Source organism: Ursus arctos, unplaced genomic scaffold (genome assembly GCF_023065955.2).
Source record: "Ursus arctos isolate Adak ecotype North America unplaced genomic scaffold, UrsArc2.0 scaffold_3, whole genome shotgun sequence".
Taxonomy (NCBI): Eukaryota; Metazoa; Chordata; class Mammalia; order Carnivora; family Ursidae; genus Ursus; species Ursus arctos.
Genome location: NW_026622985.1, coordinates 58968201 through 58982816, shown reverse-complemented (window position 1 = coordinate 58982816; position 14616 = coordinate 58968201). Strand labels below are relative to the sequence as shown.

General features: G+C 41.7%; 1 protein-coding gene across 11 annotated transcripts in view; it reads left to right on the top strand.

Annotated features, from left to right (window-relative positions):
* Positions 1–14616, top strand: part of PDE1C (phosphodiesterase 1C) — a 517847-nt gene that overhangs the window by 480499 nt on the left and 22732 nt on the right. For 2 of the 11 annotated variants that reach the window (XM_026508818.4, XM_048212796.2), the window contains one exon: positions 3257–7414. The exons of the other annotated variants lie outside the window; for them this stretch is intronic. In XM_026508818.4, coding sequence (XP_026364603.1) covers positions 3257–3270 — 14 coding nt within the window. In that variant the 3' untranslated portion in view covers positions 3271–7414. Of the gene's footprint in view, positions 1–3256; positions 7415–14616 lie in introns of those variants that run through there. 11 annotated transcript variants of the gene reach the window in all.

The window sequence follows — 14616 nt, the reverse complement described above, 5'->3', positions numbered from 1 at the left end:
AGCCAAGTCAGCTTATTTCTTTGAGCTTGGATGATAGTTGAATCAGGCTGTAAAAAATCAAAACCAAGAAAAATGAAAAAGAAAAGTGTTTGCAGTTGTTTTTCAAGCCTGGTGCCAGATTCCGACGAGACTGTCTTGTAGATGATCTAGGAATAAACATTATGACAGATAAATACATTTTGAGAGTCAAATCACGTTAAATTGAAATTTAAGCCTCTTCTTAAAACAATTATCTTTAAACCAAATGATTTCATATAGCATCTCCACTTAGCTGTAGGAGTAGTGTGGGAAGGGTGGGGTAAACAAGGCCTCGCTGGTGTCAATTTTCACCTCCTTTTTCCCCAATGAAGTTGCTGAAACATTTTTTGTTGTTCATTTCCGTAGAGTAAGTACGGTTCTGTGAATCCATACAGCCTGTGCTTCAGGGTTCAGAGCCTCCATGGCTGCCCCTTTTTGAGACATAAGAAGTCTTTGGTCAGGAGGTGGGTGGGTGGATGGCACTTGCTTAGATATTTTCTCAAATTATCCCAAGTTAGGTGGAGATATTTACCATTTCTGCTTATCAGTCATAAAAAGGTGGTTGAGTTTAACTGCTTTTTGTGGACTCCCAAAAAGCCAACATAGATTTACAATCAATGGAATTCAAAGGCCCTAGAACAAAAAATAATCCTTTATCTCAGTTAAATACAGAGTGGCCACTTACTTATCTTCAGGAACTTATTTTCATAATACTTTGTGGTCTTACCCAATTTTAGCTTAAAATGCTTATCCAATTTTAGTTTAAATTGAAAACAAAGATAAAACGAAACTGCAACAAAGCAAATATAGGACACTCAAAGTTGAGGGGGAAGTGTGGAGTGAGTGAGGAGCAAGCCTGATTTACAGACCATGTCAAAGCCACCTGCACAACAGGTGTCCCTTCTCTGGGACATGAGTTTCCACAGTGGGGCAAGTTCTTTGAAGGAAATACACATTTTTTTAACATACCGTACCTTGGTATTGAATAAAATATAAAATAAAGACATTTATGATTTTCTTTCTAGTTTTTATTTCCTGCTATGAAAAGATTTCCAGAAAGGGTGGAGAGACTTCCTGCTCATCATCATGCTTCTCTATCTGCCCCATCTACCTGATGCTTATTTAATTCACTTCCTTTCAATTAAAAAATAATTGGTTGAGCATGTGCAATGTGTCAGGCATTGTAATATATGCAAAGAGTTATGAAGATAAATGATGTTTTCCCTGCCCTCAAGGAATCTACTAGTCTGGGTAGAGCATCTTGCAGGTAGCTGTGGTATAAGGCAACTTCCAGCAAGTGCCCGAAGAGATTTATAAACGGAAACTACTTTAGAGAGAGCATGTGCTTGGAAAGACTAGGACGGTCATTCAGGTCCCAGACCCAGCTCCAGAGCATCTTCTACTGTTGGTTGTACTTAATGAACACAGGTGCAGCTTAGACACACGTTTCCTTTATTTACCTTTTCCCTCCATCCCTTGACCAGAAGACTGTGGAGGGGAGGGTGGAGAGCCACAGCCAGTCACTTCTCATCTTACTCAGAAGCAATGACTAGAAAAGAAGAAAGGTCTTCTTTCAAGGGTCTCTGGGGTCCATTAAGATCCTAGATGGACTCCTTTCCATCTCTGGAACCCCGCAAGCTGGACAGCTGGCCACTGTTCATGGAGGCCACATGAGAGAAGATGTGCATCCCTTCCCTTCTTGGCTAATTGAGGCTTACTGGGTATAACAGTGGTCCTTGTCAGCTGTCCCTAGCATCCTTCCAACCAATTCGTCATTTATTAAAAAATCAACCTCAGACTTATATCATCATAATCAAATTGGGTTCTATAGTTGAGGGCCTGGGGACATCTCCTAAGGTGGTTAGTGCTATGATGACAGTCTGAAAGGAGTCTCATTACATAGGACCTCAAACGGATAATGGCGGGGCCCAGAGCACTGAGGAGGACTGCTGTCTTGCAACTCCCACCCAGACCAAATTGCTCAGATGATCAGAATCAGGGGGAAATTTCTAGTCCTTGATTTCAGCTTTTGTTTTACCCCTTTCCCTCACTGGCTAGTTCCAGAGAGGCAACTGGTGACTTCCCTCACTGCCAATGCGGGTATCAGCGTAAACCGGTCAGAAGTTTTTCTCGTTTCTGTTACTTCTCCCAAATGGGTGAAGGTGCTGATGGAGGGTAAACATACATGGGACCAGAATGAAGAAAGAGGAACAACAGAAGGATTGGAGCAATGGCCCCTGGAAAATTGAGAATTGATAGTAATTACAAAAGATTAGGTAGGGCTCTCCTTTTTCTCAACTAGTTCGCTGCCTGATTTCAACTAAGTCTCATTTAAGACAGTCTCTTAGTCTTTCAAGTTGAATAGGAAATGTTCCTTATCCACTAAGGACTCCTAACATTTCTGTAGGTAAATGGTGTTATCCTTAAAATCTAAGCCACTGTACTCCTCTCCCTTTGGAGCCCTGCACAGGAGGGAACCCTCTCTAATGATAAGGCATGATGACTTACAGACCTGGAACATTTATGGGAAGCAATGACATGATGGTTTTTGTTTGTCTGCTTGCTTTTTAGAAATTCTGTCCAAGCCCAGTGAGCTTGTGCGGGGTAGAGTATGCCAGGTGGGGAAAAAAAATCCACTCTTGTCTATTTCCATTAACTTAGTCTAGTTTCCATCTTTGTCTTCTTCCTCCACCACCTCACTCTGGGTCCAGGAGAGAAGTCAGGTGATTTACCCACCTGCGTAATGATTTCAGTTGGGACACATCTTGCTTTAAATCTTGGGAAAGCCTCTGAGGGGGAGGTGGGGGTGCAAAAATTCTGAGAGAGGAGCATTGCTTCTGGTACGGAAATTGTTGGAATTTGATGAATCTGATTTCTTCCAATCTCACTGACCCCTGAGGCATATTGGCCAGACCTGACAGTCACTGTCATCTTGGTTGCAAAATAAGGTATTTTAGTATCCATATTGCATGAACCACATGTTTGATAATCAAGTTGAAAGTAACTATTAAGATTTCTAATGTAACCAGTGTTTAAAATTCTCCACTGAGAGTTTCCCTTTATGAACAGAGCAAACGGTGCTACAAAGGAGACAGCAATGACGAGTATGGAAATGTTTAATTGATCCTCCCCCTTTTTTTTGTTCCTCAGATTTTCTTCTCCTCAGACCCGGAGGGTGGAGAAGGGCGGGGGGGAAAGGCAGCATTGACACTTTTCTTTTTCTTTTTCTTTTTTTCAGATTCAGAAGAGTAAAACACACCTCACATACAATAAAAGAGGCTGCCAGTGTCTTGCATCATTTTAGCTGAGCTGCTTCATTCTCCTTCTCCTCCTTCCACAAAGACCCATAACTGGGGAAGGTGTCCAACTTTGAGAATCAAGTCCCCCACACTTGGCCTTCCCTCATGCCACCTCATTCCAAGAGATGGCTCTCTGGGGACTGGTTTGAGGTCTAAGAACTCTGGGGAATCCTCCCCCAGGCAAATAAAACAACTTGAGCTTTTTGCACAAACAGAAACAAAACATAAAGGTACTTCCTCAGAATTCTTTGCTAATGCCCTGGCTTTCAAGGCACCTGTCTGGCCCGATGAGGATGGACACCCTGGATATGCTGAGGGAGGCCTGAGAAAGCCACGTGCACAGTAATTGCCATTTTACAACTGTCGATGCCGTTCCTTTAAATTGTTATTTTTGTACTGGCTACTGATGGTGAATATAGCCGTGCTGGCCCTTCATCACAGCTAAGATGATGATGCCAGTCTCTGGGGGTTCTTTCCTGAGTCAGGAACTTTCTTTTTCTCCAATTTCCTTTCAGACTTAAAAATTGTTCTTATGCTTGTCTTTCCATTTATATATGAAATTCTTTTTTTTAGAGATTATCCGATAGGACTCTTTATTTGTAAATGCTTAATTTATCTGTGCATTCATCAATATAAACCTGAATGTTTCCGCTGATGACCATACTGTTTAGGTGGGAGACATATTGTTTTCATTGGGTAGCGTCCATAACTAAGTGGTTACCAAAATTTTTACCATGGGCCGGTCCTCTTCTTTTGGATATTTATGGTTTCACTTAATCACTCTTCTTTCTATTCAGGGAAGTGCTAAGGGAATTAGTATCAGGGAAATATGTCAAATAATTCTTCTCATTTTAGTGAGTCTTTAAAAATAACACATAGGAGATCATTAATAGCACAAATCAAAAGCAAGAGTCATGGATGTAGCATGGAAAGAGAATAAAGATACACCCCTTGAATTCAAGTCAAAAATGGGATCCAGTGAAGTCTAAGTAAAGGGTAATGTTATGGGTCTAAATGGTGTGATTTGGATAAAACTGATTCTTAAAAGGTGGTATGGTTCACAAAGGAATCTTTGAGTCCTTCCCAAGGGGAACCCCATGAGTATGCTGGTGATAGAATTGGGTTAGTAATAGGGGGAGAGAGAGAGCTAGATGGTAGGCTTAGGTGTATTCCCCATTGCAGGTTTAATTTCTACATTAAAAACACCAGAACAAACATTTAAAAGATCTTCTTATTACTAAGGCAAAATGTTGCTGTTTCTTCAGAATGAAAGGAGACCGTGTATGTAGTCCACAGAGCCTCTTGCCTTGCTGACATATTCCCCAACAGAAAGATCTGAAGAACTCTTGTGTAGAATGCCCAGTTGGTACTGATATTTGAACATGATTCTTTGGTCAGCTTTTTACATTTTGCCTTGTAATAACACATAGTTTGCTGTTGCTCCCTCTGCTTTTCATAACAGTGACACTAAATAATGTGGGGCCTCATAGGTCAAGTAAATGAGTAAGTCATGTAATGTCAGAGTTACTGTGATCAATGGCAGTTGGTACCAGTGAGGCACTAAGGAGCAGTAGGGACTGTGAGGAATTGGAGCCTTTTGTTTGTTGACGTGTGTGTTGTGGAAAGGGGGCAGGGACTGGTCAGCTACAGGATTAGTGCTATGTAGCAATGGGGGTCTAGATACCTAGGGTTTTATATAAACCCTCTCCAAATTTTTAAATATTGGCAATGAGTTCAGAAATCTCCAAAGACTGTGCTGGTCGAAAAAAGCATGCCTGTAACCTGCACTCCATCCGTGGGACATCAGTTTGCAAACTCTGCTCTTCGAGGTGGTATGGTTTCATATAGGAACGAAATACAACCAGGGCATCTCAAATTTTTCATCTTGGAACCTGAACCTTTTACCTCATTTCTGTTCTGTACTTTCTTAGGTAGAGCTTTGCAGCCGGTCAAAACAGAAAGCTTACAACTTCCCTTTTATACTCGTAACGAGTCAGACTAAACAATATCTGAAAAAGAAATAGGAATATAGCCATTTTTTCTAGCAACAATAAAGATGGTAATATTTTCCATTTGCTTTAAGTCATTAATTAGCTGAAAAAGAGTGGGAAGAGAGTTTCATTCAGTATAGAACTCTGGAATTCTCAGTGTGGAAAAGCAAAACTCCATGTAACTCATCTTTAAACCCTTAAAAAGTATTTGGAAGGGACATTGAGTAAAAATGCAATATTATCTACTTTTAAAAAATATAAATCAATGTATTATTGTGGTATACATTAATATTGGACTTGATAAAACATTGAAATCATGATCCCAAGTCCGTATTGACTAGAAGAACACTATTTCCAGAGCTCTGGCGCACTTTCTGTAGTCTTTTTGTTCTCTTGAAACAGCTTGCAAAGGAGCAGCGATATGGGACACATATCCTTCCATTGCATGGAGTCTGAAATCTTACTCAGTATTACACTGTCACATAGAAAGCAAGGGCTTACACACCTGAATTAAGAATTGACCAGTATGTGGAGAAAGCAGTAGGGACATTTCCACCACTGACAAACCACAATTTCTACATGACCCTGGGTGGAACACTTTCCAAATGAAGTGAACCCTAAAGTTTGGGTCCCTACGTCACCTAAGAGCTCTACATCCAGGTTTTGTGGATGTGGTAGGTTTTGAGGCATAATGACGGATCCATAGGGAGGTCTTTCTTCCATCTTTTATTTCGTGCCAGCCTTTCTTATGTTACGAGCCCTAATAACTTATGGCAGCAGGCAAGAGACTCATTTCTAACCCATTACATTTAAATGCATTTTCTTCCATTATCTGTTTCATTCTTGAATCTTTTAAAAACTATGGAAAACATCTGAAAGGATCCCATGAAGGACCTGATATACTTAAACAGGAAAATAGTATCTAAACATCTCAGAGCCAAAGAAGAATCTAGTGTGCCTGTTTATTGCATTTGCAGAGAACTAAAGCCATTGTATTATATTTTCCTCCTATAACTATGCCTTTAGTAAATTCGAAGAGTGAGAAAGTCAAGAGAAACATTAAGACGGGATGTGAGGCAGAACGCAGATGAAAAGATGGAGACCAATTTTGTAATCCATATTTTGGGAGTAAGAATACTGGTCTTTTTGTATCACTTCCATCATGGATCACTTTTCTTTAGATAGATGATGGATAGATAGATGATTAGATGATAGATAGATGGTAGATAGATAGATAGATAGATAGATAGAAATATTCTCTTCTATTCTTAACCTTAGAGCAGAGACTTACATGATAAACATGACTTCATAATGTCCCCTGTGGACTATGGGGGAAAACAAAAGAAAGAAAGCACTAAATCTTTTTCTCATAACGAGAGGGAAGATTCTGAGATTAAAGCCAATGTACACAGTATTAGGTCCCCAATAAAGGGGATTCCAGTTGGAAACTTTGTTCTGATTCTGCGATCCCCACACATCCCAACAGGAGTTGCAGTGCTGTGGTCCCCTCCCCCCACAGGGCCCGGCACACAGTCAGCATTCGGGAAGCAGGTGCACAACTGTCCAGCTGCATTCTGCTATCCACCTGTGAGTGCCAACGAAGCCCAACATCTCCTATATGCCAAGCATATCACTAAAGGCTGACTTTCTAAGGATATGCAGACATACCCTAGTGACATAAGTAGCTTATCATAAGGGAGAGAAATTGCAGGTGGTTTGGGGGAAATTGTCAGAGCCCAGTTTATGAAAAAAATAAAAACTTCTCTATGGCTTTTGGATTTAAGAAAAATAAAATAAAAACAAAACAAGACCGGATTTATCTGAAATTGTTCTTCCAAAAGGGACGATGACATCCATCTATATGAAATACCAGTGGATTTAATTATAATCCAAGTTGAAATAGTTAAAATCCAAAGTGGACTGGTCTTGCAGCAAAGAGAAGATCCTGTATGTGCAGCGTGGGCAATCATTGCCCAGTTCTGCTCTGCTGATATTATGGTTGGAACCGCACTGAACCACAGCAAAATTGGACATTAAAGAACTTAATGCTGCAGTAATGATGTTATATTGGATCTCATGTGTGAATAAATGGAAAGTAATACTTATGATTCATCAATATTGCTCCATCATTAAAGGCCTGATTATCACTTAGAAAATGAACTTAATGAAAAAACTGTAATGAACAGCACAATATTTCTATGAAACATCCCTCTGAGAACCGGCGACACATTACCTGGCAAGAACAGAGTTCAGTTGTTAAGATTTCCTCTCGTCAAAGAGCCTGAGCATTGAGGTGACAGTAGAATTAGAATGGTAGCAGAGCCACCGAGAACATTTGGCAGAGTTCAGTTAATTTGAGTTCAGAGAGGTTAGAAAAAATGGGTAGCAGTCCTCCGGATGTTCTTAGTAGACATTTGTAAAAGACGGTATATCCCTCCAGGCAAGTGTGCGGTCATCAAGAATTGTTTCATTGAAAGAACACCTTGTTTTTACATTAAACAAGCGTGGGTACAGTGGGAGACCCGGACTGAAAAATTCATGAAAGTCCATTTGAACATTAATTCCTGGTTATTTTAACTAATCCACCCCCACCTCTCCCATTTTTCATTAAAGCATTGCAGATGTATTTGAGATGAATTTATATTTATTCTGCTTCCTGTTCCCAAGTAGAAGTGCATCAACACTGGCCATGGCTGGCTTCCCTCAGTGAACCTGGACCCAGCCGAGATTGCTATCCACTGAGCCAGGAGAAGCAGGGGGGGGGGGGGCCCTTTCAGCTCCCTCGGGGCATACTTATTCAACCTCCTTTGGGAAGACCATGCATCTCTGGGTATAAATGCTGGCTGGAGCAGGCCAGTCGGTGTCCTCATGGAGGCTCTCACCTTTGGTTAGCTTCAGCCATGATCACTGACCTTCACCCACGTATTTTCATGGGAGCTGGCTTCTTAGCCTGAAGAAGCATTTCTCTGCCAGGTTATGGTACAGGATAATTCATTTAAAATAAAGCCCATTAAAACTCAATAGCTATGGATTGGCTTTTAAGTAGATTGCCCTGGAGGCACATTATTGTAGAGTCTGTGCTGCTCTGTCACGATCTGTCTTGGGGTAGGTATCTGTATACTTGTGTCCTTGTCGTTGAGTGGGTATATGTATGATGGTACAGAGACGGAGTCGCACACCAATATACATAGATATATAGTAAAAACCTACAGCCGTAGGTACTGTCCAGTAACTGATTCTAGATATAGAACTGTAGAGTATACATTTTCCTTTTTTCTTGCTTTGATATTTTTATACAATTTTATATGCTGTAAAAAAATTTTTAAAAATATTTGCTATTTTCATTTGTAGAGCTCGATTGGATTTTTATCGGCTCAGGTGCCCACTGTACAGCTTGATTCCTCCTCCCTACCTAATTTAAGAGTCTTCTCCCCTTTTCATACCTTTCATTTACCTTTCCCTTCTTTTCTTCTCTCATTTTCCTACCTTTCATAAATTCCTTCTTTCGCCTCTGTCCAGGCAAGCCATTCTGCCCGTGGTATCATTTTAGCACAAGGAAACACAAAATAATGGGGGAAAGATACGCATCTTCTTCCAGTGTAATTAACATGAGGAAATGTTGGGTGCCAGGGGTGGGGTAGGTAGTTGGGGAATAGGGAATAGATTGGGGGAAAGGAAGCAGGATAAAGGAAATCCTCATGGGAGATCAGTTACCCAAAGCAAGGTGGGTCACTTTGAGGCTGATGTAATGCGGTCATCTTCCCTCAGTATGGAGCACAAGCTTTGCCCTCACAGGGTTTAACCCTTAGGATGTCAGGTGCTCACCGTGGGTCTGTAGACCCTCTCCTGCTTTGGGCACTGGCCCGATGTGAATGGATAACTCCGCTCATCTCAGCCTTAGATTTTGTTGCTGTCGAGCTAGATTTGTGGGCGGTGTCTGGATTAATGCCAAGGATGTTTAGAAAGATTCAAAAGAGGGAGGCAAGCAGAACCAAAACCCCAAAACTCAGTCCAAATCATGCCGAATAAGTACTTCTTTGGAGGGATAAGGAAGAGAGTTCTGGATGTGTTCTGAGGATGCTCCTCCACAAGGGAAGATGGGAAAACGAACTTACGTTTATTTTTACGGCAGTGCTAGAATGTACTTCCATGGTGTAAAATAGGTCTCTAGCAGATAAAATGCAGGTTGCAATTTGCATTTGTATGTCATAGGGCAAGAGAATGGCCATCCATTCTAAAGAAGAGTGTTTTGTTCCCTGTGATGCTGGTTTGTACTAAAACGAACTATTCAAATACCATAGCATCACATCTCCAAATACAAAAATAATTCCTAAAGATTCACGTAAAACAGAAATGCTAAACTGCTCTCAATAAACTAAGGATGTGTTCATTGTAATCTTTATTGCACAGATGAGGCTGACAGTCTGTCGATGTATAATTTCCCCCATCATCTAGTGACGAATAAGTACTTGTGTGTTCTTCTGATTACCAAATAAAAACAATGAGTTAATCTCTCAGTTGGAATTTGAAAAATCAAATGCTGTTTTTTTCTTTCTTTCCGTGTTTTTTGTTGTGGTCTGTGTGCTGTCCGAGATATGGGGCTGTCCAAGAGCTCACTCAACCATCCGTCTCTTTTGTATTCCTCCGAACGTCACATAATAGCCAGGTACCAAGTGCCTTTGTCTGCACACCAGAAGCTACACAGTAAAGCTCGGCTCATGTCATCACTTTTGAGGGACGAGGCGGATGGGTTATCAGAAGCTCCTCGGGGCTTAAGAAGTGTCAGCATTCATGGAATGAAGCTGGCTTCCATATGTTTCGTTTTCTTCTGGGTATGATGACATGGTTTGACAATCCAGGAATGCCAGTTTTCAAATTCCAGACTTTTCATCTTTCTTTTTCTCTTGAAAGGTCTACCTGGCAATATTTTCTTTCTCTGCAGCAGTGAACATAAGGGCTCTGACTAGGGAATTGTCATTACCCCTGTTTGTGAGCATACTCATGGTTTACATCCAGGATGGCCCCCAGCCCGCCTCCTTCACACCAGCCCCGAAGAGGGACTTGTCTAGTGGTGAGGATGCATCTGACCCAGCTAGCACCCTCCTACCCGGCCACCTACCCACTGTTCCTGCATAGTAACCTCACTAGATTAGTACTCTGACAAAGGGGGCTGTGATGGTCCTCCAAAGTGGCTGTGTTGGCCATGCACTGGAAACATATCTTTTAGAATTCTTTCTCTCAGAGCAGAAACAGAACTTACTCATTTTTAAAAATACAGAAAAGTATAATAAAATTAAATCCACTTGTAATACCCTATCCAACAATCATTCACTGTCACTTCTTTCCTCATTTCCTTATGGTTTTTGCTCTGCGTTTTTACACAGCGGAGGCCATATAGTGCAGTATATTTACCTTTGTGTTATGCTTTGTTCACATAACATTGGATTATAAGCACTGTCCCATTTAAAAAAAAAAACTTCTTGGGGCGCCTAGGTGGCTCAGTCATTAAGCGTCTGCCTTCGGCTCAGGTCATGACCTAGAGTTCTGGGATCAAGCCCCGCATCGGGCTCCCTGCTCAGCGGGAAGCCTGCTTCTTCCACTCCCACTCCCCCTGCTTGTGTTCGCTCTCTCCCTGCCTCTCTCTCTGTCAAACACATAAATAAAATCTTTAAAAAAACAAACAAAAAAAAAACTTCTTTATTAATATAATTTCAGTAGCAAAATAATAATTCATTTTGCGACTCTAGCGTTTTACTCAACCGACTCTGCTGTTGGACAACTAAGTTAAGTGTTTTTATTTATTTATTTATTTATTTATTTATTTATTTATTTTGCCGTTGTAAATAATATAGCAGTGGAGTTCTTTGTATGTAAGGCTCTGTTGCATTTCCGAATATCTCCATTGGACGAATTCCTAGATGTATAGTTACTGGGTCAAAGCTTGTGAACATTCGTTTGACTCGTCATTTGCTGGCCCAATTCCAAAGCATGTTCAAACATTAAAACAACCATATTTAAAGAGCCTATGGTGTTGCGTATCTGAGGAGCTCTTGTGGTTTTGGTCATTGTTCTTTGTGATGAGCAGAGATCCAGTTACAAAGCAGGCATAGTATTGATGGTGGGTGTACGGGGCAGGAAAGAAGTGTTACTAAACATGGTGAAGGTGCAGCTCTAATTGATATACTGTTGGAAACTGGCTCTTAGGGAATTATGGGTGGGTTTGAAACCCGCCAAACTCCTTCAGTGATGCCCCAGCCCTGAGCAGAGCATACACTTCTCTTGATGTTCTTGTGTCAAGGATGGGAAGAGACCGAACTGGGGATTTGTTCCGAGGCAGCAGACAATGGCTTGTTGTCTTCTGTCGCACCCCAAGTGCCATAGAGATCAGAGGTGGTGCGTATCACAAAGGCAGATGTTGCAACATGCTAAAAGAAAGGGCTTGCAAATGCCAGTAGGGTGATAGACGCTTTTCCACTTCCGTCTTTCAGCACGACCTCTGCCCGTGGGACCTACCTGCTGGCCTCGTGACAACATTCCTATTGTTGCACCTTTACTAAGGATGACGCTCGGTCTCAAGGGCTCTGAAAACACCCCTTCCCGCCAGGCTTGGGCTTGGCTGTGCTCACCCTATTTTGCAGAAGGGAAATGATTTGTTCGACATCAAGCTGCATACCACTGGGGTTTCCTGCTAACCTCTCGGTCCTGAGTCTGAGGTGTGTGTATCTGCTGCAGGGCTGGTTGTCACTTCCATCAGTGTCCTCTGCTCCAGACTCTTGATGAATTGGATTCATTGCCCTTTAGCTGAACCAACCAAGGACGTTAATTTGAAATATCTGAAAGCTATGCATTTGTCAAAAGATACTTCCAGTCACACAAGCTGCTGTGATGACATTTCTGCCCCGAGCTGACGGATTGGGTTGTTTATTCTTTGAACATTCACATGCCGTGGGTCAAGGACGATGTAATCTGTGACCTTAAAATGCTTATCTAACAAAGATGACGTATTAGCGACTTTACACACACACAAACACACACCCCTTTCTTTCGAATATAAACGAATAATAAACACTGTATTGCACTGCACGGTTTGCTAAGCACTTGTACGTGTGAACGGTTACTTGATTCTCACAATTCTATCCTGAAAATAAATGTTTTAAAATTTTTAGAGATGAGGAAAAAGAAGCTTGGCAATGTCAGCCCTGATGTAGTTGTTTATTCATGGTTTCATTTTACCTACTTCATTTATAAAATATTTTAGAATTCTAAAATCACATAAACGTCATCAATTTAAAAAAAAATTAGGAAAGCAGACTAAAATCAGAGAGAGAAAGCTAGTGCAGATGGAGTAAACCGAGGTAAATGTTAGTGTGCAAGCCATGCAGGCTGGATAGGCCTCCCCAGTTCCCAGCATTATGTCATAGATTGGATCTGAGTTTCCTGGAAACCTCAATAAAAATGAAAAGAAACCACTTAAGATTCGACTCATCCAAGAGGATAAAGCACCCCAGTTGTTCAGAAGCAAGAACGTGTCCCCTGACGACTGAAATACAGTCTATAGGTATTCACTGAGTGTGGGCTTCTCACTCAGGGCCGCAGGGCAGGCTCAGCGGGGAGCCTGAAAAATGCCCATGCCCCCCGCCCCCCCGCCGGAACCACGAAACAGCATTTCTGGGGGGGGAAGTGCCTGGGTATCAGCATCTTTCCTTTACAACTCCCTAATGACCCTAATGTGTAGCCAGGATTGAAAAGCCCTGACAGTGAGCTCCCAGTCACTCACAGAGCAGCGTCCCAAGCAGATTTCGACAATGAATCCTAGAAAGAGTTCTATGAGTCCCAAGGCGTTTTGCTGCCATGGAACAGTGGGGCCCAACTTGGACGCTGATCTGGACCTAGATCTTCTGTACGTGTGAACGGTTTCCCCGGGAATGGGAGCAAGGGAGGGGGTGGAGTTATAGGAAATGAAACTTACAGAAGTTGAGCATTATTTCCACAAATGAACTGTGAGTAAAGGGTAGGTAGTTTGGTGGCTGTGGCATGGAAAATGGTTTCAGGAACACAACCTCAGGGAATGGGGAGCGAATGGGAGGTTGACTCAGAACCTAACCACTCCCAGTGGTCCATGATGTCGCCTGAAGGGCTGGGGAAATTGCAAAAAGGTTTATTTTATGTCTCCACTTGCTGCCTGTTTGTGTCTCGTGATTAGGAGAGGCGTGGATGATTTCTCCCTTTACCTGATCTATTGGGCATTTCATCAAGCACACAGAAAAAACAACTCTGTGTCTAGAGGGCTTGCAGTTCTACTGTTCCACTGACCCAAGGCTCCCAGGGGTTCCCATCTCATTCAGCGTCTGCAAAGAACCTACCAAGGGGATGAAAAGCTGCCTCAAGAAATAGCTATCAAACTGCAGACTTTTGGAAGATCATCGTAGGTGATTTTTTTAAAAATTGCACCAAGCATTTCTGTGAAATCACCTGGTACTTGTGAGTGTTTCTACAAGTAATAACAGTGAAAGCTTGTGATTCAGTGTTTTGCAAGTTTTCAAGTGCTCACATAGGCAACTTTATGTTTGATCTCTCAAGTTCACAAGAGTATCCGTGGAAAGCAGAATGCCATATTTTCCAATAGTGAGACAAGAAAAGAAGTTTCTATCACACACAGTTTTTCAAGCCTGCCTGAAGATCAGAGTCACCTGGGGCACTTGTCAAACATCCAGGCCCTTCAGGAAATGCTGGCTCACCAGTGCTTGGTTGAGCCTGAGAATCTGGTTTAGTTTTTCCTTTTTGTTAAAATTACTGCTTAGGTTTTTCTTATCCTTAGGCAAATTTAGGATAACTGCACTTGAAGGAAGTCTGGATAATGGGTTAGTCAAAAAATAGCAAGAGTCTTGGGGAAAAGTTTCTCTAGGTTTGAACTCTGAAGGGTCTTAGCTTAAATATTGCCCCAAACACTCAGTAGCTTTGTGTAAATCATTTAAACTCCTTTTGTCTCCAAATTCTACAAAATGGGAATTTTTTTGTCATCAGAGAGTTAGTATCAGAAAAGGTAACTAATGTACATTTAAATGTCTATAACTAATGTGGGGCTTAGAACATAGTAATAACCTGATGTATGACAGTGACTATTACTAATGACCGAGTGGTCAAATTGTGACTCACCACTCTGAATAAAAAACCTGAACCCAGCCTCCATCCTAAAGCAGTGGTTCTCAACTGAGGGCAATTTTGCTCCTAGGGAACATTTATCATTGTCGCGGTCCAGGGGACATTTTTGATGGTCACGACAGGGGAGGTGCTACTGACACCTAGTG